Source organism: Cololabis saira, chromosome 14 (genome assembly GCF_033807715.1).
Source record: "Cololabis saira isolate AMF1-May2022 chromosome 14, fColSai1.1, whole genome shotgun sequence".
NCBI classification, from domain to species: Eukaryota; Metazoa; Chordata; class Actinopteri; order Beloniformes; family Belonidae; genus Cololabis; species Cololabis saira.
In genome coordinates this window covers 14,422,090-14,443,919 of record NC_084600.1, presented here as the reverse complement: position 1 = coordinate 14,443,919, position 21,830 = coordinate 14,422,090, and the positions used below count along the sequence as shown (strand labels likewise).

At 44.8% G+C, this 21,830-nt stretch overlaps 1 protein-coding gene across 5 annotated transcripts in view; it reads left to right on the top strand.

Moving 5' to 3' along the window:
* The window catches only part of nrg2a (neuregulin 2a), a 74,388-nt gene that overhangs the window by 17,827 nt on the left and 34,731 nt on the right, over nucleotides 1-21,830 (top strand). For 4 of the 5 annotated variants that reach the window (XM_061739806.1, XM_061739804.1, XM_061739805.1 and 1 more), the window contains exons 2-3: nucleotides 14,835-15,000; nucleotides 16,184-16,302. In XM_061739806.1, the coding sequence (XP_061595790.1) occupies nucleotides 14,835-15,000; nucleotides 16,184-16,302 (285 nt within the window). Of the gene's footprint in view, nucleotides 1-4,072; nucleotides 4,286-14,834; nucleotides 15,001-16,183; nucleotides 16,303-21,830 lie in introns of those variants that run through there. The other variant, XM_061739803.1, reaches the window with a different exon arrangement.

Genomic DNA, 21,830 nt, shown 5'->3' with positions numbered 1-21,830 from the left:
CTTTTTCTCGCACAGTTTTGCTTACACATTATCTCCCCCACTTTTTTCTCACTCGCATCCTCTCCTGTTTCTGTCCCTCATCCTCTCTATCCGCCCTTCCACATCTCGCTCGCATACTCTAGTTGCTACCCTTAAGACTGCGGTTACCATGGTGACAGCTATGTGCTGTGGTAACGTCAAAGAAACGAATCCACCCAGGATCACTTCCTTGTGTAACGCTTAAATTCATTTTCTCGCCATCCCTCCCTTTTTTCTGTGTCATTAATGAGTTGGTGAATGCGACTGACTCCTGCGGTTCGGGGTCTCAGCTGTCGTTGGGGCGGAGTCACGCGGCGTAACGCTCAGATTGGGGATCTCGGTTCACCTTGTCACGGCTGACCTTGAAAATAACAGTCCTTTTTCCTCGGGGCTTGCAGATGTCGCTGGTGCTGGTTTGTGTCAAGACTCCCCTCCTTCTGGGTGCTACGCCGGCCCACACACCGACACACCGGTCCTCAGAGCCTCGTCACATGCTTCTCATCTTTAGCTGGTCATTCACACTCTTGAACTCACGCTGACACGTACGGCGCACGCATGGACAGCATCAGGGCTGTCAGCACCGAGCAGGCCGTAGGTACCAAGAGAAGTCTCACAGTCTTCTTGGCCTCACTGCAGCTGCATGAGAACGTTTTTTTTTTTATCTCAGCAATCACAGCCTGCATTTTGTTTTGTTGCAACACACAACACTGCGCGGGGCTGCTGAGGAAAGCAGATGCCTTATTAAGGGGAGTATCGGCAGGTGGGGCTGTTTTCTGTCATCCCATGAAGAGGACTATATTTTTACTCTCAAATCCCCCGTCTTACTTTTTTTTTTTACCTTCTGTCCTCCCTCTTCCTTCCCTCCTCCCTGCTTTCCACTCTTTCCATTTATCCTCTCTTTCATTTTTGTCTCCCTCTACCTCTGGCCCTCGCTTCACCTTTGAGAGTTAAAACTGCAGATGAGCCTTAAAAGCAAGCAGTATACCCCCCTCCACCCCCTCCGCCCCCGCCCCCGCGCCGCGCACACAGACCCATGACCACTTTGTTGGCACAAAAGCAGACAGATGTAAACAGCATAACCTAATGGCAATTTAAAGCCATTATGTCAAAAAAGATAAACTGTCATGCGTGTGAAAGGGCAGGAGTGCTGTTGAGCAGTATCAGTGTGATGATGTGCAGGTATGCTGTTGTTAGGGAGCTGCTTAGCTCCATCATACCGGAGAGCTGTCTCCCCTTTTTCTGGGAGCAGCAAGGAGGGATAAGGAGAAAAAGGCAGGGATTGGTCCTATGGAGCCTTTAGAAGCAGGACATGGGTTATCCGTCAAAGGTTTGGACGCCACTCTGCATGCATTTTGATCGAAAGGCTGTTCACATACTATTGGAGACGGACTCTAATGTTTCATGTATTTTATTCTATTCTATTGCATTTTCTTGTTGGTGCTGTTAAAGTAATGCTCCTCCCACACAGGCCCATTGTGCCCCTCCACCTCCAGATACTGATCCAAGGACGGCCCACGACTGTTGCAAAACAGCAGATGCTCTTAACAGGAAAAAAAGAAGAAGAAAATAATAGAAAAAGAAATTTAGACGCACATGTCTATGAACATATTTCGGTCCGGTCATAAAAAGTGGAGTTCATTTCAGGGGCTTGTCCAACTCCACAAGCATACTCAGCTAGTCGGCTAAAGCTAAATCCTCTTTAGGGCTCAGAACTAAATCCTGTTAGCAAAGATAATCATAAAAATAATAATAACAATAATAATTAACTCACTCGCCATCCCAGTCTTTTGTTTTTTACATAAATTTAACATAAAGGTGAGATAAGACCTGATTGGTACCGTTCCTAAAACTTCTGGATCCAAATCTGTTTGATGCTCGGCTCGTTTGGCAAGTTAACTGACACATTAATAAAAGAGATTGTCATTCATGCCCAAGGTTAAAATGATCCAAATGTTCTTACGGTTCATCTCAACAAATATTACATTTACATGGTTTAACTTGAAGATGCATGTGGGATCTTGACAAAACAGGATTAGAAAACGATGTGAGGAGAACATCGTTTTACAATTCAACATGTCATAATGCAGCAAAATCACATCCAGAGGTTCCTGACGTCATATATATATATATACTCCCATTTCTGACACATACATAAACTACATGCCCACCCACAGACCTACAGGCCTCGGTGCAAGTCGCATCTTGTTAAATGGTGATGGAGGAAGTGTGTGTGTTAAGATTGCGGGGAGATAGCCAACGGGAGCAGCTCTCTCTCTCTCTCACACACCATAGCCCCTGCTGGGCCACGGTTACCCCTGCAGAAAGATAAGATCAGGGAGAGCAACTATTGGGAGCAGAGGAGGGGAGAGGAAAGAGCAATTTGTTTTGAGTAGGAAAAGTTCTGCACTGGAGCCTGTTGCCGTGTGAAACCTTGGCCTCGGTTTGACCTCCGTTTGCCCGTGGATGAGGCTTATGCTACCGAGTGCGGTGACCTGTTAAGACATGACCCTTGTGCTGCCCCTTTCAATCCCTGCTGCCGCCGCCCACTCCCAGGAACCCGTCAGGAATCCTCCAGAGGCTTGGAGACAAACCCCGGGATGGCCCCACACATGACTCATCTCCGAGTTTCATTGAGACTCGCTGCAGTTGTTTCAGTGTTTTTTCAGTTATTTTTTTTTTTTTTCTTTTTTCTTTCCTTATTTTGCCATAGAGCAGGGCAGGGGAGTTGAGCAAGCGTGACACTGATCTAGCTTGGCGTAAAAAAGGCTGCGATGATGCCGTCACAGTTTGGGCTTCAAGTCAAATTTTATGAAATTCAAGTGCCTACAAAAAAGAAGAAGGAGAAAGAGAAAAAAAATAGAAGAGTGGTATTTTTGTTTGTTTTCTTGTTTATATATGCATAGATAGATTGGTGTTCAGCAAGTCAATGTAATTGTATTAACAGAGAGGGGCAGGTATCATAAGTTTTCTTCTTCCTGCTCCTTTTCTTTCATGGTGTAATGTGTACTTCTTGGAATTTTGTACAACATTGTTAAGAAGATATACCATGAATGGAATAAATAAAATGAAATGAAATGAAATGAAATTAAAGAGAAGAGACTAGCTGCTCAAATCATGATCACAGATCACGTTTAAATCATGATACTCAAACTTGCAATGTGCCGATTTAAGAAAGATTTTTATTCCTCCCCGGTAGGAGAGTCTCACCGCTTTACCCTATTTTCCTTTTTTTGTCCAAGGAAATACCTGCCACTTTTTGGACAAAAAAATAAAATGATTTGACTTTTTTTATAAATGGAAATTGGAAACTAGAGCTATTTTTTTTTTTTTTTTACTGATTCTTTATTCTTGCATGAACATTGATGACATCTGGCTAAGGGGGACAATGAGGAGAGAGACATACTGCCGCGGACGTGCTGAAACTCGCCTGCAGAAGCGAGCGTGCTAGCAGACAGGAGAGGTGAGGACAGGCAACAGCCTGGCCACGCAGAGGATGAGCTTGTGTAATTTCTGCAAGGAGTCTGTCACAGATTGTAATCTGGCATTTGGCACCTCACGCACGCATATCTGCAGAATCTCTACCTCGGCTAACGCAAACCAGATGTGCGGTGCTCTGGGAGCCCAACATCAGCCTGGCAGGAGCGGCTCGGGCTCTCTTGCCTGACTTATCTGGGTGGGGTCAGCAAAGTGAGGCAGCCCAACTGGTCTCCCTCCACTTTTACAAAGGAGAAGATGCTGCCGGGGTCACAAATAAGAGTCGAGGACAACAGTTTGAGATTTATGCGTGGGCTTCCTGGTACCAGTTCCCCCTTCTGTCCTCGTCTGTGGCTCCAGGGCTGGAAGACGCTTATCTGAATGATTCTCTAAGGGAAGAGTTGATTGCCATAATGCTATGGGAAATGCCTTCCTTGTTCCCTCCCTCTTCCATCCCGTCCTACCATGTCATTCAGACCTCCCCTCTCCCTACCTTTCCCCTCCTTCTCTTCATCTCATTTTCTCTAAACCCGTCGTGAGTAGGTGGTTCCTTTTCTCTACTTATTGGTCTATATAGAGGAGAGACGCTCTAACAGGGCTCACAGTTCGGTGGTGCCCACTTTGCCACAGTTTCCCCCGAAAAAAGGACTACAAACATTTTTTTTTCTGTCTTTTTCTCGAGAGGATTTACTTTCTACTGACAGCATGACGGAGACCAAGAAGAAAGATAGGAAAGGGAGAAAGAGGGGAGGTAAAAAAGGGAAAAATGAGAAAGAAGGAGATCCCACTGCAGGTAAAATTAAATGAACCTACTCTCTGTGTGTAATGTGTTTTCAGCTTTATAAATGTGAGAGAGAAGCGGAGGATTTAGATGAACTTTTTATGCGTAATTACGAGAGTGGGACTTGTCAAAGCTCAGTTGTCACATGAGTGGGTTCCAGTGGTCAACATGAATGAGCCACATCTGCTTTTGGCAGCACGTCTGTCTCGTGTGGAACGAGATCCGACTTGTGAACGAGTTTAGACATCTAAACCAGGCGGTGGGACCTCACAGAACCAGCAGAAGTCCAGCATTTACACAAGCTCCCCACAAACGTGTCACCAGCTGTTATTATGCTTTTAAAAGTTTCCTCGAGTTTCCACGTGTCTTGTCACATATCCCGCGTTTGAAGAACAGGTTTTGGTTGGAAAAAGTGCTGCGCGACACAGAAAACGTGCGTCTCTGCGGACGCTTTGACAGGGTTTACGCTCGAATTATTGCTTCGGTGCTTTTACTGTTCATGTTAATTTGGCGGTGAGTCATCCGGGATAAAAGTCGGTGTCTTTGCTAGAAGCAGCTCTGTCATTAGAATCGCTGTTTGTCTTTTCGGATCCGTACAGGTTGCAAAGTAAAGCGCTCCCTCGGTGGTGGAAGCGACATGTCGCAGCATGTCACTGTAGTTTGACCTCAGGTCATGGGGAAGCCCGACCCCCCTCTTATTTCGGTGACACTTTAAGAACAATAGCTTGATTATCACTATGTTTTCTTGTGTATCATTCCTTTCTTGATCAGATACTGCATGTTCAAGCTTCATCTTGACAAGGACTTGTCCTCAGTGATGTCACCCCTCGCAGCCTCCTGCTGATAAACCTCCATGAGGGTGATGATTTCAGTCAATTTAGGATTTTAGACCTTTAACACATTTACATGTCCCTTATTTTTGTTGTAAATGAACTATGGTTGTAGTTTTGTCATTTGTATTTGCTATAATTGTTTTAAACATAGTTGATGTTATAAATAAATACCTGTCCTCAGTCCAAGTTTTATTGTGACCTATAAAGACGTGGGATAGATAAGTCCCCCAAACTACACTGAATGTAAAGTATTTGCAGTTTTTTTTTTTTTTTGCCCTCCCCCCCTTTTTTCGGGTGTCTTTGTGAATCATCAGCACACTTTTTCTATCCACACTGAGAACAGCTGTGTGCAATTTGCTTATTCTGGTTTATTTTCTCTCCTTTTCAAAAAAAAAAAAAAAAGTGGACAAGAGAAAATAAACTGCCTCCTGGTAGTGCTATCACGGTATTATGCATTTAACGCCACAGCTGTAAATAAGACATGTGTCATGTCATTTATCCACACATGATCCAGAACATCCTGGATTGATTAGGGAGCTGCCCTTTCATCGGTGAATATGGGATTCATTTATGTGAAGACGCGGCGAGCAGGTGGCCCTGGAGAAAGTCCTGCGCCTGAAAGTCAGTCCCAATGAAGACGCGCTGACACATCTGAAACTTCAGCTGTTTTCAGAATTTAACGCAGCAAAATAGATCAACCATCGCTGATTTACGTTCTGTTTGTCACATTTATGCCCCCCTCCATGCACCAACTGCTTTACTTTAACAACTTCATCAACACATACAAGATGAATTATGGATAATTCTGTGTTACACAACGTGCTGCGTGCTCGCATGCATGTTCCCGCCTGGACGAGGTGTGTCGATCTCTAATTGTATGTAAACATGGGCAATCTGTTCGGGGCCGTCAGTCAACCATCACCGACATCACAGGGGGGGGGAGGAGACAGCTTTTGTCTCGTGTCTCTAATGTGCCCTGAAAAGTTAGTTTTGCTCATTAATTCTAAAGACATTATCTCACAGGAGGTATTTCTGAGCTGTAATTGCTCTTTCACTGGCAGTGACCTCTTCGGGATCTGGAGCAGAAAGAATTTCAAAGTGTTGATTTAGGGCATACTAGTGCTGCTGCGCTGTTACACGATGATTTCCTTTCACGCCGTCCGTTTTTTAAAAGCTGTGTGTATTGTGGCTGTAAGCTGATACTCTTCAGAGAAAGTTGCACGGCTATTCTAATGAAATGGGCCCAGTTGTTGGAGAGGGAGAACTTTTTGCAGACCTTGAAAAACACATTTCTGCCAAAGCGTCAGTCTTCATTGAAAGGAACTGCACTTTCAGAAACACAAGACTGTGCACCAACTTAGTTGCAGTTGTGCTGCTGTAATTAGATATCTCCGTACAGCCGGACTGCTGTACATTAATGGGTTTTTAACCGCTGAAGATGTTATAATTCACAAACTTGGGCCTCATTCTTATCTTATGTCAAGACAAAACACAACAAGTTTCTTTCAGCACGGATGGGCTTGCGTGCGTAGAGAGTGTTAATGCTTCGGGAAGTGAAGACTTGGCTTTATTTTGTGCTGGATGCTTTTTTTTCATGTACTAACACCTGCCACACAAATAAAATGGAAACAAATCTGCTTTAATCACTCAACGGCAGATTATTTCATGGAGACCGGTAGTTAGATCAGGCAGCTGTGAAGACTACAGCTAGTTCAGGTGCTATTGAACGGCTTGTAATTCCTGATATGAGGAGCAAGATCGCACCTTTTATGTGTGCTGCTAAGAAAGAAACATCTGATACGCCTCTTACTTTAGTCATAAAAATGCTGCTCTTTATTCTGATGTCCAACAACAGTAATAGCCTTATTGATAACAAATCTCAAGCATAAATTGGTAACTTTTTTCAAGGTTGGTTTTAAAAGGAAGTTTCTCCACAAAATGCTTTGAAAGAAGTCTTCACGTGGAAATTGTAGTCGGTGCTTGTTAGACAACTGGAGTTGATGCATTTTCAGCCCAATTATGTGGGGTTTCCTCATCCCATTGTCCTTCTCTTCTTCTCCTTTCAATGTAGATATAAATCTGTCGGAAAAAGCAGATGTGGCTTCACGAAAGACATAAATAAAGAGTGTAATGCAGCAGAACCGGAGGAACATTAGCGTCTCACTGTTGCTTTTGTTGGACGTACCAACTTTTGAGAAATTAGACAAAGTCCTTTCTATAAGCGTTGTTAACGCCAGAAGAACTCAACAATGGTCCAAACCGGAGTAGGAGAGCTCTACACCACCACCAACCATATTTCACATAACAGAGTTAATTTAAGTACAGAACCTCTTGCAGACTCGGCTGTCGGGGTCTAGGGTTTTTGACAGGGTTTTATTTTCTGTTCTTGTATTTTCTTGACTTTTTTTGTTTAGTCTTCTGCTTCTTTTCCTGTTTTTATTTTATACTAGTCACTTTTTCCTAGACTTGCCATGCCCAATCTAACCTGATTGTTTGCTCCTGTATCTTGTCATCCCTATATATTGTCTTTACTTCCTCATCCTCCCTGGTCTGGCAGATTGCCTTTTCTACCCAGTTGTTTGTTTCCTCTGAATTTCTAGTGAAGGCATTTCTTCTTTACATTTCTTTTTATGACGCCTGCATATGCAATGTAGTTTAAAAAAAAAAAAAAGGATTTTTATTTGTAAGATGTGTCCCATAGTGCCACGTAGGGGGGAGAGTCAATCAGCACTTTATTCATCTGAATGAAAACCTTTGTGGTCTGCTTGTGAAACTGCTGCTTTGCTTTTTTAATGTCTCCAACTGTACTATGTTGCAAGGCACATTGGTTCTTGCATTATTCACAAGATCAAGTTCTGAAAAAAAGGTTTTAGGCAAACTGTGCCATGTCCACCAATCCACCCCCCACCCCCCGACCCCACACACAGATGGGGCTGGGGGGCATTTAAGTCAGGCTGGGGACTGTCACCAATTACATTTTTCAAACATACTCACTGCTTCAGTTCTTTAACTGGAATGTTTTTCCTCTTCTTCTGACCATCTTTGGCAAGAGTTGGGTTTGAATCTTTCCATTGATCTGATTGGTTGAAATTAGCACGAGATGGACAGATGATTCACCCAGTAACGTGTGGCCTTTTCTAAACAGTCTCTAAAGTCATCTTTGTAGATTTTTATCATACACCTGAGGACACATTTTACTTTTCTTTATAGCTCAAAGGAATATTTTATGATCCGATTGAAAGGTATTGGCGCGATATGAGAAGTATTGTCCATAGAGAGAGGCATGTTAAGTGGTTCTGCTTTTTATTATAGTAGTTATATCCCCTAGGCCAAATATCTTCACTTACTAGTCACGTAGAAACTTTCAGAAAAGTAATGCACATCTGTTTTTAAAAACAAATAAACAAAATATAATCATTTTTGCAGAAGTGCACTTTCAACAACTTCATAAAGAATCCCTAACTTTCATAAAAAATCAATCGTTTTAAGTTATAAATAATACCCTTTTAAAAGCAACTGTCATCTTAACACTAAATACATTTCGTGCAGAGGTGACTGGCTCAGCATGTTCACTGCAACAAGGACCCGGTGTCAGTGACCACAGCTGAGATGTTTATTCTAACTGTTGATGTTTGTGCAGACGTCTACCAGATTTATACACATTTATCAGTGTTTAGAAAACTCAGAGTCCCTGCAAACAGTACCCAGTTAATTGTTGCAGAAAACTCAAACAATGGCACGATAGACAGGAACATGGTGGAGCAGGAACTGCTCAGGTTTATTTTTCACCTCTTATTTGATCTCTTTTTGGGCCAAGTGGAGTTTCTGATTTTTGTGTGGTTGTTAATCATCTCTTTTTTTTGGTTGTGTTTATTTTTTCCACATGTCAACATTTGGTCAAGACTCTTTGACCAAGCACCGAATCTAAACCAGAAACATTGGACTTAACTGAGTAGTTTAGGCTTCGGGCTAGGGTTTGGGTTGGGGTTAGGGTTCGGGGTTAAAGGGTTACACAAAGCACGAATGATGTCCTTGAGCTCTGTTCAGGCTCCATAACAGATTTGAGGACCTGTTACGAATGCTGTATGTTGCGCAACATAACCCCCCCCAGACATGAGGCATTGGTTGCACCCACCACTCTTCTATGAAAGCCATCTTTAAAGATAAATCGCACTCGCACTTTTGTACGAACCAGCATCGTTTTGATGAGGTCCTGGCAGTCATCAAGAAAGACATTAGCAAGGAACAAACAAACTCCGGAGAGCCCATTATTGCCAAGAAAGCCTGGCAGTGACTCTGAGATGAAGATTTTTTTTGTTTGGTTTTCTTTAATCATCTATGAAATTGCTCCGAAAGTTATCCCAACTGTGCACTTAAACTGGCACAATATTTACAGTTACTGCATCTTATTATAATTATTGTAATAATTATGGTTTTTGGTGCGGACTTTCTCTAAAAGTGATTCCCTCAGAACTGCTGTTCTGACTGATAAACCCGGGATATGGGATACGGTGATACACCACCAGTCCTTCAGCCCCAAATGTCTCTGGACTCTGGATCTTCAGGCAGCATGATAAGGGTGTGGATCGGTACCCCACACGTTGGAATTGACATTAACGGGGTACCCAGTGATTGCTCTGACCCAGAGCCAGTTAATATTGAACTAGGCATAAGAAAATGTTGCTGTCTGGTTTCGTCCCACACAAAAACATGCATATTAGGTTAATTGGTAATTCTAAAGTCAACATACGCCTAGAGTGAATGTGCAGTTTGTTCATGTCATTTGTGCGGCTAGGGTTAGGGTTAGGGTTGGGGTTGGGGTTAGGGTTGGGGTTAGGGTTAACCCTAAACCCTGATGGAGGATCACCTATAAATGATTACAGTAATGCATAACGGTGGTGTGCTGGGATGCCAGTGTTATAGGTCCCACTAACATCATTTTAAGAAGAGAACAAGTATCGTTCTGATTTCCTGGCACCAGTTAACAGTTGGCTCGTGAGTTTCTTTTGACTTCCAAGCTCTTTTTAAAAAGCCGTTAAACGCGCTCCACCAGTCTGCATCTTTGCCTCCCTCGTGGTCCTCTACAGGCAAAGCTGACGTCATATGAAGGTAATTCTTGTGTGCCTCTCATTATTTAACACTTCTTTGTTTGTCATTGATGAGTTAGTGTCTGCGTCCATTTGTGGTTAAAAATGGTGGTCTAATCCCGGTTTTGCACGTGTGTAAAACTGAACAAGAACCATACGGCTTCCTGAATCCGGTGAAAAGACGCTGCGTGCTTATTTCTGCTTTTGTAGATACACAGTTTCACACATTAAACTACACAGCTTCATGTTATCTATCTGATAAATTGTTTGAAAATGGAAAGTGATAAAATCAAAAGATTACATGCAAAATGTTAATAATGACTTTATTACTTCGGCTGAATGTTGATAAAATAATCATGCAAGTCTTTATGTTTCCTTTTTCTTCTTTTTCTTTGGATGGCAGATAAAATCAAAATCTTGGAAACAATTCCAAGAATGTGCGAGATAGTTACTCAGTGAGTGTCGACTGGTCTTCAGGAAACGCTGCTGAACGTGAGCTTTCTGAGCAGATGTTTGTTACAGTGACTGAAAACCCGTTCCCACATGCAAATCCACTTCTCCCGCCGCCCCACCATGCATTTGTCACATCTCCACGACGAGCAGCGAGGTGACATAACGGCACGGTAATCAGGGATACTTTGTCCAGGGGAAACACAAAGGCATGCCTCGGATTCCTTTTCTAAGCTCCTGGAAATGAAACAAAAATGTTAACTCAATAATAAGAGCAATGGATTGTTAATTCACCAAGTAAGTTTGTTTTTGAAAAACTCTGTGGGCCGAGGTCTCCAACTGTTACCCAAGGCATGGGCTGTTGACACGCCAGATAAGCTTCTATTCTCAAATTGGGTTTTTATAGTCCATGTCTGCAGCTGCCCCTGTGCTTCAAAAAGAGAGAGTCAGGCTGTTGTTGAGAGGAGGTTTATCATTACTGCTGGACACGTTTTCCACTGGGGTAATGGAAAATGCAACAACCATTTGTCTGCAACAATCTTTTTCTTTTTGTATTTACAGTGCCATCGACTCTTCATTATCTCGTTAGAAGTTGTTAATTGCAATCAGTGAAATGAACATGCGGCGTTAACATGTGCTAGACGGTTAAGTCTGCGTGGGACGCGGAGGCTGTTCGCTCCACGGTTTAATGTTACCATCAAAACTCTCAGAGCCGTGGTCTTCATTAGAAGTGTATGTTTTAAAGATAAAGCAGACCCTCTCAGACATCTGGCTCACTGGAGCTGATGAAAAGTGCAGTCCCGTGTTTCTGTAACTTCTTCAGTCAAGGACAAAGCTTGTTTAATTTGCTTGGCAAGGACAGACTTGTGTCCAGACAAAGGACTAAACATTGTTCTATATGGTCGGCGCAGCCTCGTTCCTGCAGCTCTTGTGACTCTGACTGACAGGCTTTCCTCCGGCGCTGTACATGGGCTTAGTGTGGCGGGGCTGCGTGTCTCTGGACATGATGTGCAAAGCTTCGGTTGTTCAAACTTTGGAACATGGGCTCATACGGACTTTTAAAAGTTCTGCTCAGTGTGCTTTTAAATCATTAGGCGATTATTAGACGATGCTTTTCTAATTGCATTGAAACCAGGAGTTCATGGCAGCGTCTGAGGAAGCTGCTGATCAAACATGACACATGCGCACATGTAATGACATGCGCCCATGGGTTCGTACCTACAGTCGAGTGTTGGTAATTTTCCATTACCGAACTTGATCTGACAATTAGAAGGGGCCAATGCGACGTTGTGCAGGGGTTATCTGCAACAAGTCTCACGTAACGCGTCATATTATTAAGAACAGAAACAGAAAATGTGATAATGTACACGTGTAGCGTTGAGAATCTGACACTAGCGCTGCAGGCTATTAGCAAACCCCCGTGAAATGAGGAATTGGCAACGTATAGTACATGTTCAGAGCGCATATTGTTATGACTTTCAACAGATTGATTTCTAAGTTTTATTTTTCCAAACTCCCGGGACAGATCTCCAAGTAGCCGCCCGGGCCGTTGCAGCACAGGTATTCATCCTGAGACTAATAGCTCATTAAAGTTACTAAGCACCACATTACCGAGGTACATCTGGCACGCCCCGCCGTGTTGGGATGCTTGTCTTTATTTTCCGAATGCCACGGACATCATCAGTCACATCTTCCAAAAGGACAGATAAAAGATAAAAGTCCTGCGTCACGGCAGGAGCAGGGTAATTTTAGTAACAAATGGCAGCCATTGAACTAAAAATGGACACTTTTCCATTGATCTGGGAGCTATTTTGATTATGACATTTCCTGCTAGCTGTGATCCCGAAGGGAATTAGAGAGTACTTCAAGCTACGTGTACAGCGTGGGATATTTTGGGAGAATCATGCAAACTGCTTTTGTATTTCAGAAGTGATTAGTGCAACTGGACAGATTCAGGCTGTTCCAAATTAAGCAATCGATATCTCAATATTATAGTGCAAAAACGTCAGTAAACATCCTGCTGCAAATGAGGACTCAAGGATTTCTGCACGAGCCCAGCTAATTACATCAATAGTAAACATTTCTGAGGCGTATTTATTGGGATTAGTTATAGCAGAATATGTAGTTTTCCTCTGCAGCAGCGAAGAGGTTTTTTCGCTGGCTAGTACTACAGAGATACTCTGCTGGAACGGAGAGCCTTGACCTCTGGCTCCTGTTAGGGGGAGTATTAGTGCCAAGTGACTAGAAGAGGCAGAACTCAGCGAGAATGTCACATTGGAGGATACGCTGTCAGATACGGGAATTACTCACAAACCTGGATGTTCTAGCCAGACCTTGTTAATATTCACATCTGCAGAGCTGCACATCGTACAGGCTGCTCCGACTGTGTGAAGCAGAAAAACTAGTTTAAAAAGAGCAACCGCTTCGGCAGAAATGACAGCTCCGTACATTACAACAGTAGAGACCGGTATTTAGCAGCAGCTCACCTGCATGTTTCCAGGCTTGTTCTGCAGGCAAACTTGAAGCGTGCAGACGCTCCTGCAGACGCTCCTGCAGACGCTCCTGCAGACGCTCCTGCAGACGCTCCTGCAGACGCTGCTGCAGACGCTCCTGCAGACGCTGCTGCAGACGCTGCTGCAGACGCTGCTGCAGACGCTGCTGCAGACGCTGCTGCAGACGCTCCTGCAGACGCTCCTGCAGACCCTCCTGCAGACGCTGCTGCAGACACTGCTGCAGACGCTGCTGCAGACGCTCCTGCAGACCCTCCTACAGACGCTGCTGCAGACGCTGCTGCAGACGCTCCTGCAGACGCTCCTGCAGACGCTGCTGCAGACGCTGCTGCAGACGCTCCTGCAGACGCTGCTGCAGACGCTCCTGCAGACGCTCCTGCAGACGCTGCTGCAGACGCTCCTGCAGACGCTCCTGCAGACGCTGCTGCAGACGCTCCTGCAGACGCTCCTGCAGACGCTCCTGCAGACGCTCCTGCAGACGCTCCTGCAGACGCTCGCAGAGCTCCAGCCCAAATCCATCACGACTGCCCACTTAAGTCCACAAAGATGCTGAAAACTGCAGCGTCATTGGGGCTTTTTCTTCTCTTTCTCTGAACACTCATTGGCTTTACCGGGTCAGTGAAGTAGGACAGTCACTCAAGAGAAGGTGGAAAAAAAAAAGAGAGGACAACGGGATAATTTTGGGGGCACGCTATTTTGGTGTTTAATTGAAGTTGTTACTTTTGTGCACTTCATTTCACTTGTCATACTTTGTTTGTCTTCATTCAGCTGTCATCCCTCAGAGGTGATGCACAGCAAACAGCTGTAATGTGCAGGACACTGCAGCATGTGCATGAAATTGTCAATGTTACACATGGAGAAAAAGTGTGTGTGTGTGTGTGTGTGTGCGTGTGCGTGTGCGTGTGTGTGTGTGTGTGTGTGTGTGTGTGTGTGTGTGTGTGTGTGTGTGTGTGTGTGTGTGTGTGTGTGTGTGTGTGTGTGTGTGTGTGTGTGTGTGTGTTCGTGGGGTATCTTAGCCAGCCCCTGGCTGACCCCTCCTCACCCCGTCTTTCTGGCTCCGCCCTGGATGAGTCTTCTCCTAAACATGTGTGCAGCTGTCAGCTGGCAAGTGTTTGTGGGACTGTGTGTTGTATATGTTTGTGTGTTTGGACACACATCATTTCTATAGTTCCATAAAACTCGATTTTTATTCACATTTTTTAATAAAATGCAAGAGGAGCACATTGAGAAAGGCTACAAGAGCGAAATGTTGAACTTAATCGAACTCACAGATGCTTGCGACAGAATTTCACACCCTATGTAAAGTAATACAGCAGAAATCTGCTAATCTTCTTGTTTTACTCTCTAGTTTTTATGGTAGAATAATGTAGCTGGTTTTCCTTGTTTGCAGATTGCTTTTTTACTTGTGCATGAGTTTTCCTCCATCAGCTGGTGGATGGTTGCTGAATATTGCTTCAGGTGTTTTTAGAGCAGCAAAACCCGAGTGAACATGAGCCTGTTTATTGGTCTGAGGCGAGGTTGATGATGTCTCTAGTGACCACATCTGGAGGTCACATGAGAGTGCTGTTGACTCACTCCACCGCTGTCCTCCTCTTCTTCTTCGTCAGCTCATAAAACACACAATTACATGTCAAGCAAAATCTGATCATTGTTTTTTTTTTTTTTCTCCTTCTCTTTTTAGCCTCAGCTCCAAAGTTAAGACCGATCAAGAACCCAATAATAGTGGACGAGGGAGGCAAGCTCATCGTGAAGTGTGAGGCCACGGGAAACCCCGTCCCTGCCTACAGATGGTTCAAAGATGGCAGCGAGCTGAAGAAAAGCAAAAAAGTCAAAATAAAGAACAGCCCGTGAGTACTAAACTACCTTGTCCTGCAAAATCTCCCACAGGTGGTGTCAGATAAGGAGAAGACCGGCATCAGCAGCGGCTTCTCCAGCCTCTGTTCAATCATGCAGTGAATATCTGAGTTTACTGTCCCTTCCTTTACTTCCTCACAGAGTATAAGCAGATGCATTGTTAGCTGCATGCAGCAACATGGCCAAATAAACAATCTCTGAACATGAAACACAAAATAAGAGAAAGCACAATTGCAATGAGATAAAACAGGAAAACATTTTTTGCAACTTTTTTCTCACGAAACTCAAATCTTACAGTTTCGCTGACATGCTTTCCAAAATTGTAAAGAAAATTGAAATTTTCTACATGAATTCTTTGTATTTTTATACGTTAATGCAGATAATGCAAGATGATGTCATACTCCTTTTCCAAACCAGTTTTCAGCGGTTAAACTTCCAGAATAAAACCGGCTTAACTTATGTCTCAGGTGTTGGTCCTGTTTCATTGACCAGTAATAACATCTTTTCTCTTCTAAGATTAAAAGTTGCTTAACATTTCACCCCCTCCCAATATTCATGCCCAACGAGCGACATGACACATGCAACCTCCTCTACCCTACCACCCTCAGCCCTTCGACTTTAGTTTCGGGTAATCTTTTTCTCAATTCATACATTTTAACACAGACTCTAAACTTAATTTGTGGTTTAGATGTGTTGCAGAAAGCTTCACAGATGCCTGTTTTATGTGGGGGGGTCTCTGTTGGGACTAATGTTTCTCAGTCTCTGTGATAATGCTGTAGCCAGCACTCACTTGATGATGAACCGGAACCCCCCCCCACATAAGCAATACAACCGGCTCTAAGCAAGAACTTCAACGTGCTTCAGGTCTGTAAACACCTCTCTGGCCACGATGGCTGCTGGTGAGCTGAAGTTTAATAAAAAAAAAATAAAACTTCTCTCGATACAACTATTTTTATATACTTATGTATATACAACACCTTATGCTGTGCTTTATTACCCCCCCCCCCCCCCCCCCCCCCCCCATTCCCATGAGTAAGCGATCTGGCATCCCTATCAGAGCAGTTTCCCTGTTGTCGGCCTCTCTGGCCGCCATGTTTCCCCCTGCTGCGTTTCCATGTTGTTTCCTCCCGGCCCCCGATTCCCCTGACTCAGCTGTGCGAGCATTGTCATCCACAGGAGAAACTCCAGAGTCCAGATCATCGGAGCAAAGCAGAAGGATTCTGGGAATTACACGTGTGTGGTGGAGAACTCGCTGGGGAAGGACAACTCCACTGGCACTGTTAACGTCCAAAGCAGTGAGTACGACTCCAGAGCAACGGGGAGGCGGCACAGATGCATTGTTGTGGCGACTGTTCTCCTGCCAACCGAGGGAATCAAAGGTCTGCCGCGACAGAACAGAGGAACATGCACGGAGAACAACTGTCCACACATGTGGTTTCGGGCCAGCTAATCAGGGGAATGGTGCACATTACTTGGCAGTGAGCAGAACTTAAGGCCGTGTAAACGTTGCTGTTTGCAGGCAAAACAAAACCCTGCAAAACTACCTGATCATCAGGAAACCACAGCAGACTGTAGGCTGAAATCTAAAACTTAAATCATTTGTAAAAGCTACAAAAAGTGTCCTCAGGAGTGTGTAACAGAATCTCAAAAGGTTAATTACGGGTGGGGTTGCATTGCAGACTTGTGCACCAGTTGAAAGAGTTTGGATAACAGATGCTTCCAAGCGGTGCGACTTGTGAGACTACTGGAGGTAGTTTGTCGGAGCGGATGAAACCTGGGTAAAAAAAAAAGAAAGGAAAAAAAACTACGTGTCTCTGCTGCTTTTCAAGAAAAGACTTGCTGGATGACGGGGCAAGATTTGTCCAGACAAGATGCTCCATGAAGCTTTTTTGTGCAGGATGACAACCCATCTGCGTCCATGCTTGTTGGGGGGCGGAGCTTGTCCCAACTTTACACCACGAGTAAAGAGATGCAAGATATCGCTCATTTCACATCCCAGATTGGACGTCCGCATTCCTGCCGCTGACAGCGGGGTGATTTCTGTCGACGTCCCACAGAAGCAGAGGTGTAGCAGCCGAGGAACAGGGAGGGTCTGGAGTTTCACTCAGTGTCCTTGCATTCACATTCAGGCGCAACAATCACTCTCCGTCCCTCCTTTACATTTGTCAAGGCCACCTTTCAGAGCTATTGTTTACCGTCAGCAGACTTAAGCTGAGCTGCATTATTAGAGAAGCAGCTCTCTCAGATGAAGAAAGGACCCATTGTGTTTTGGGAACGCAGAGATTCTCCGGGGTTCCAGCGCGCAAACTTTGATATCCAGCAAACAATTTTGCAGAAAAAGAAGCCATCCATCTTGCATTTAAGAGGAGCTGCACATTGGCTCCTTTTTATTTCTCTGACATCCCAAATCTTCCGTTTTATAGGCCTATCGAGTGACCGCTACTGTACGAACGCTGGCTTGGCTTCATTCCAGCGCAATTATGTGCTTCTCTTCGCTCAAGAGCGTGCAATATTTATGGGGCCGGTGACACGTTTCCATGACATACTGGGCTAACATTTATGAAAATTGTAATTTTATAAAGGGTAAACATTAGGTAGTGATTACTTTTAGGGTAATTAAATGAAATGGGTTGAATGGTGCTCCCCACCCGGCGAGGGCTGGGGATATCCCCCGGTGGGGGCACCCGTCTGCCGAACATGTGACCGCTGGCCCGTGAAACTGCAGCTGATGATCTTAGCAGGGCCGAGCGCTGCTAGCGCAGGAACACAAAGGAGAATGTAATATGTGGGCTGAATCACACGGCAGTCCTGATGGATAAAACACGAGCGAGCGGCGATGCGGCACGCAGGCTGTGTTTTCAGCTGCAGCACTCGCGCTTTAAACCAGTCAGATCTGACATCCTCATATCTGGAGGTGGCTGCGGCTCCGGTGGGTAGAGGGGTCATCTGCTGATCCGCAGCTCTCAGGTCCGACGCTCAGCCCCTCGCGTCCTTACGCAAGACGCCGAGACGCCATTTATATCAAATATGGAAAAATGATGAGGAACACGCTGTAAAGCACTTTGTGTTGACGATATGCATCAGCTGCAAGATCTGGGGGAAACTTTGGCTATTATAGCTCCCGTTCCTGAGCCATTTGAGGCCCACTGGCTCGACTCCCGTGCACGTCTTTGTGCAAAACGCATCCCAGTGTGCATTGCTTGCGCGGTTGTCTGTCAGCGGTGAGGTTTCCTTAAACCCTCCTGGATGCTCCAACTATGACTACGTTTACATGCAGTCAAAATTCAGGTTAAGGTCAATATTCCCGTTACTGAAACATACGGAATAATCTGTTTCCATGTGTGAGCAAACAGGGTTATCCCTGTATACTTTGTAATTGTAATCATTTGGGATCTAAATCAAACCAGCGACGCACGGAGAACGTCATGACGCAATTCCGGTCATTTCCGCTTCTTCTTCCTGTATCCAAATCCAAAACAACAACAATAACAGCAGCACGGCGGATAATCCGGTACCGTTTTGTTTGACATTTATGAAGTGACTAGTCTCCTCCTGGTCTTGCGTTTCTCCATGTTTATAAGAACTTCCTGGACTCAAGACCAAGATTCCTTGCGAAAAGAACATGCGCAGGAAACAGATTCCTGTTCCTTTTGATGGGGATTTCCCGTTAGGTTATACATGACCAAATATTCGGGTTGGAAAAGAAACCCAGGGGTCATTTTCAGGTTTTTAAAAACCGGAATATGAGCAAAATCCGGTTATTCAAAGGGGTTATTGGTGTTTACATGGCCGTGCGCAACCAGGTTATTGCTAATATTCCAGTTAGAAAAGGGTTATAGAGGGTATCCATTGACGTCACTTTCCCACTGGACCACGCACCCTTACTCGCAAGTGGCAAAACATCCAACTGGCAAAAACAGCTGCAACTAGTGGAGAAGACGGGATAACAGCCGATTATCGGCTTAAACTAAAGGCAGGTGAACTTGACAGTGACCCGTACAGAAGAACCAGTGGCCCATGGACATTAATATTAGACATCCTAATATTTATATGTACGGTACTTAATTTCTACGCCGGGGAAATACACGAAGCAAAGCTTGAAGGCATACAAAAGTCTTGACGCTTGGTCCGACTTCAAGGAAGGATTTGTTGGTGAAATTAAAGTGATGAGGACACCAAACTTTATGATTTGACCGTTTAACGTTAGCTACCCAAAAATCCAACATTACCTGATACAAAATGGGAACCAAAAATCCACGTTTCGGTGCCTGGAATCCAGTTGTTTCTGTGAACTGCAGCGATCCATTTGTCTCTCTTAAGCTTATTTTTCGGCAGTCTGTAAAACGATAACTCAGATTTCTTGCTAAATCTATGAGTACAGTCGATGGCACAACAGCTCTTTCCCATTTTAGATGTTTTCCAGTTGCTCAAACTGAAAGTTTACGCTGCCACTCAGTCTTTCTGCCACTCAGTGGGCGTAACCCGCTGTGAAGTTGCATCTGTGACGTCATGTCATGTGCATTCCCTCCATTGACTGCATGTAAAAGTAGTCAATAGCACCACTGTACTTCCTTTCATGTGCCATGATCACTAGGTGTCGTACGCTGTGTGCTCTGTTTGTGTTTCGCTTGCAGGTGTTTGTTCGCTGTTCATTATGTTCCAGCAGCACGCCTACTTCTGTCATGCTCGAGGGGACGAGGCAAGACGGGGCGAATCGGAGGGGATATGTTGGCGGGTAAAAGGAGGGCTTCACTGAGAGTACATGTGTCGTTAATGGAAACCGGCGGCGGGCGGTGGATGTTGCTGTGATTCCCACATGCTGGTGAAAAGCTGAATTCAGCTGAGGGGAAAGAGACGAGAATATTGCGCTTGTAGCGGGCTTTCTGGGTCTGTGAAGCCCGCTGCACTTAAAAACATCTGTTTGGACTGAATTCAGGCTTCGCTTGATTTTGATGCAGGGGTTTACTGGACTGATTTAGACCCAGAGCTGCTTTTCATCATTAGGTCATAAGAAAAATGGCTGTTGTGTTAAAGGGCTGCAGTGGAGTATATGCTCGCCTGCTGCAGTATGTTGCCAAAGCAGGATGTAGCCGCAGTATTATCTGTGTATGTGTGCCTTCTAGGGAGGGAGAGCGAGGGGAGGGGAGGGGGTGTAGATGTAGATGGACAGAGGGAGCAAAGGAAAGAGACAGCGTGGATAAAGGGAGGAAAAAACACAAAATGAGGGAATGCATGACAGAAAACAGACAACGATATTAGCGGGAGTGAAGTGTTCCAGCTAGGGGAAGGGGAGACGGACCGCGAGGCAGGAAAGTGTGAATTCGAGGAAGACATGAGCTCACTTTGTTGCAGGGGGAGACTTTCACACCCATTTTAGGATGCGGTTCATGCTTGTGTGCTTCGTCCGAGGCACCTGACGCTCAGGTGCAGGTGCATCTCTGTCAGCATCCTTCATTCAGGCACGCCAATGCTGCACGCTCCGTCGGGGGGGGGGGGTGAGTCGAGGGGAAGCGTTCAAAGTGACTCGCTCAAACAGTCCAATCGTGGAAAATCAACGGAAAACCAAGTCAGACCACAGCTCAGGTCTGGAGCGTCAGTCGAACCCTGACACTTGCTGACACCGTAGCACATGGCTGTGCCTGCTGCTGCTGCTGCCTGCTGTGGGAAACCAGCGCTCAGCTCCACCACATGGCCAAGACGAGCCACCGCAGCCCGGCTCAGCAGCTCCCGCACACTTCTGCACCGCTCCTGCGGTCGATTCCACTCACTGTTGCATTTGCATGAGGAAGAGGAAGATTTTCACCTTCATTCATCTGCAGTTTTACTCCCTGCAGCTTACTTCTTGTGTTTTTTTTTTTTTTGTTTTTTTTTTTTTTAGGGGGGGTGGAAGTGGAATTTAGCTGGTAAAACAATACCTCTTTGTCACATCACACGTCTCTCAGCAAGTCTGAATGGGTGCTTTGAGCTGGTGTTGCACCAGCAGGGGAAGACGAGGCTGACACTTCGCCCTGAGGTGTGATTATAAAGGAAATGCCTTCACATACCCTAAATTAAAAGGACAGCTGAGATTAATGCCTTCTGCTATATAAAAAACAAACACATATAAGCCTGTCTTATTGATACTGTATAGATAGTCGGCTCACGGCGGTATTTTAGTACTCCAGGTTATGGTGAATGCAGTCAGGCATGAACCACAGGTTGCTCTAAGGAGAGGAGTACGCCGTCATGTGTTTAGGATTGAACCTTTCCACAAAATTAACTCCCTCTTTACCTCCTTTTTCTGAGGCTTGCAGCACACGCTGGCTTGGTGCCAGCCACGGACTTTGCCAATAACATTGATTGATTTTTACTTTTGTGCAGACTTTACTCATGTCTTTGTGTCGGACCATTAGGAAAGAAACACACACTGATTAAGTGCCAGTTACAGTCTAATCATTCAGCACAGATGGTTGGATGTTTTGCTGAGTTGAATGTTTAAGTTTCTCGTTATCAATGTTTCGGCCTGAAGATCTCACTCTCTCTTTCTTTCTCCCTCTCTCTCTTTGGCTCTGTTTTTGCTGCTCGTTTCGAAACACGGGATCAATCTGCCATCCAGCTTTTGTATATTTTACTGACTCCACAAGACATTGCAGCGTGTTTTATTGTTTCTGTTTTGCCAAAAAAAAGATTTTATTCCAAATACAGTGCATGTGAGGCAGCGTATTTGGTTTCTGGTTTGGGGATATCATGTCATTCAAAACTGTCTCAGCAACAATTGCTGCCTTTTCACTAGTTGTGGTTACAACCTCATGCCCAACCCCCAGCGTAGACACCCAGGGACCAT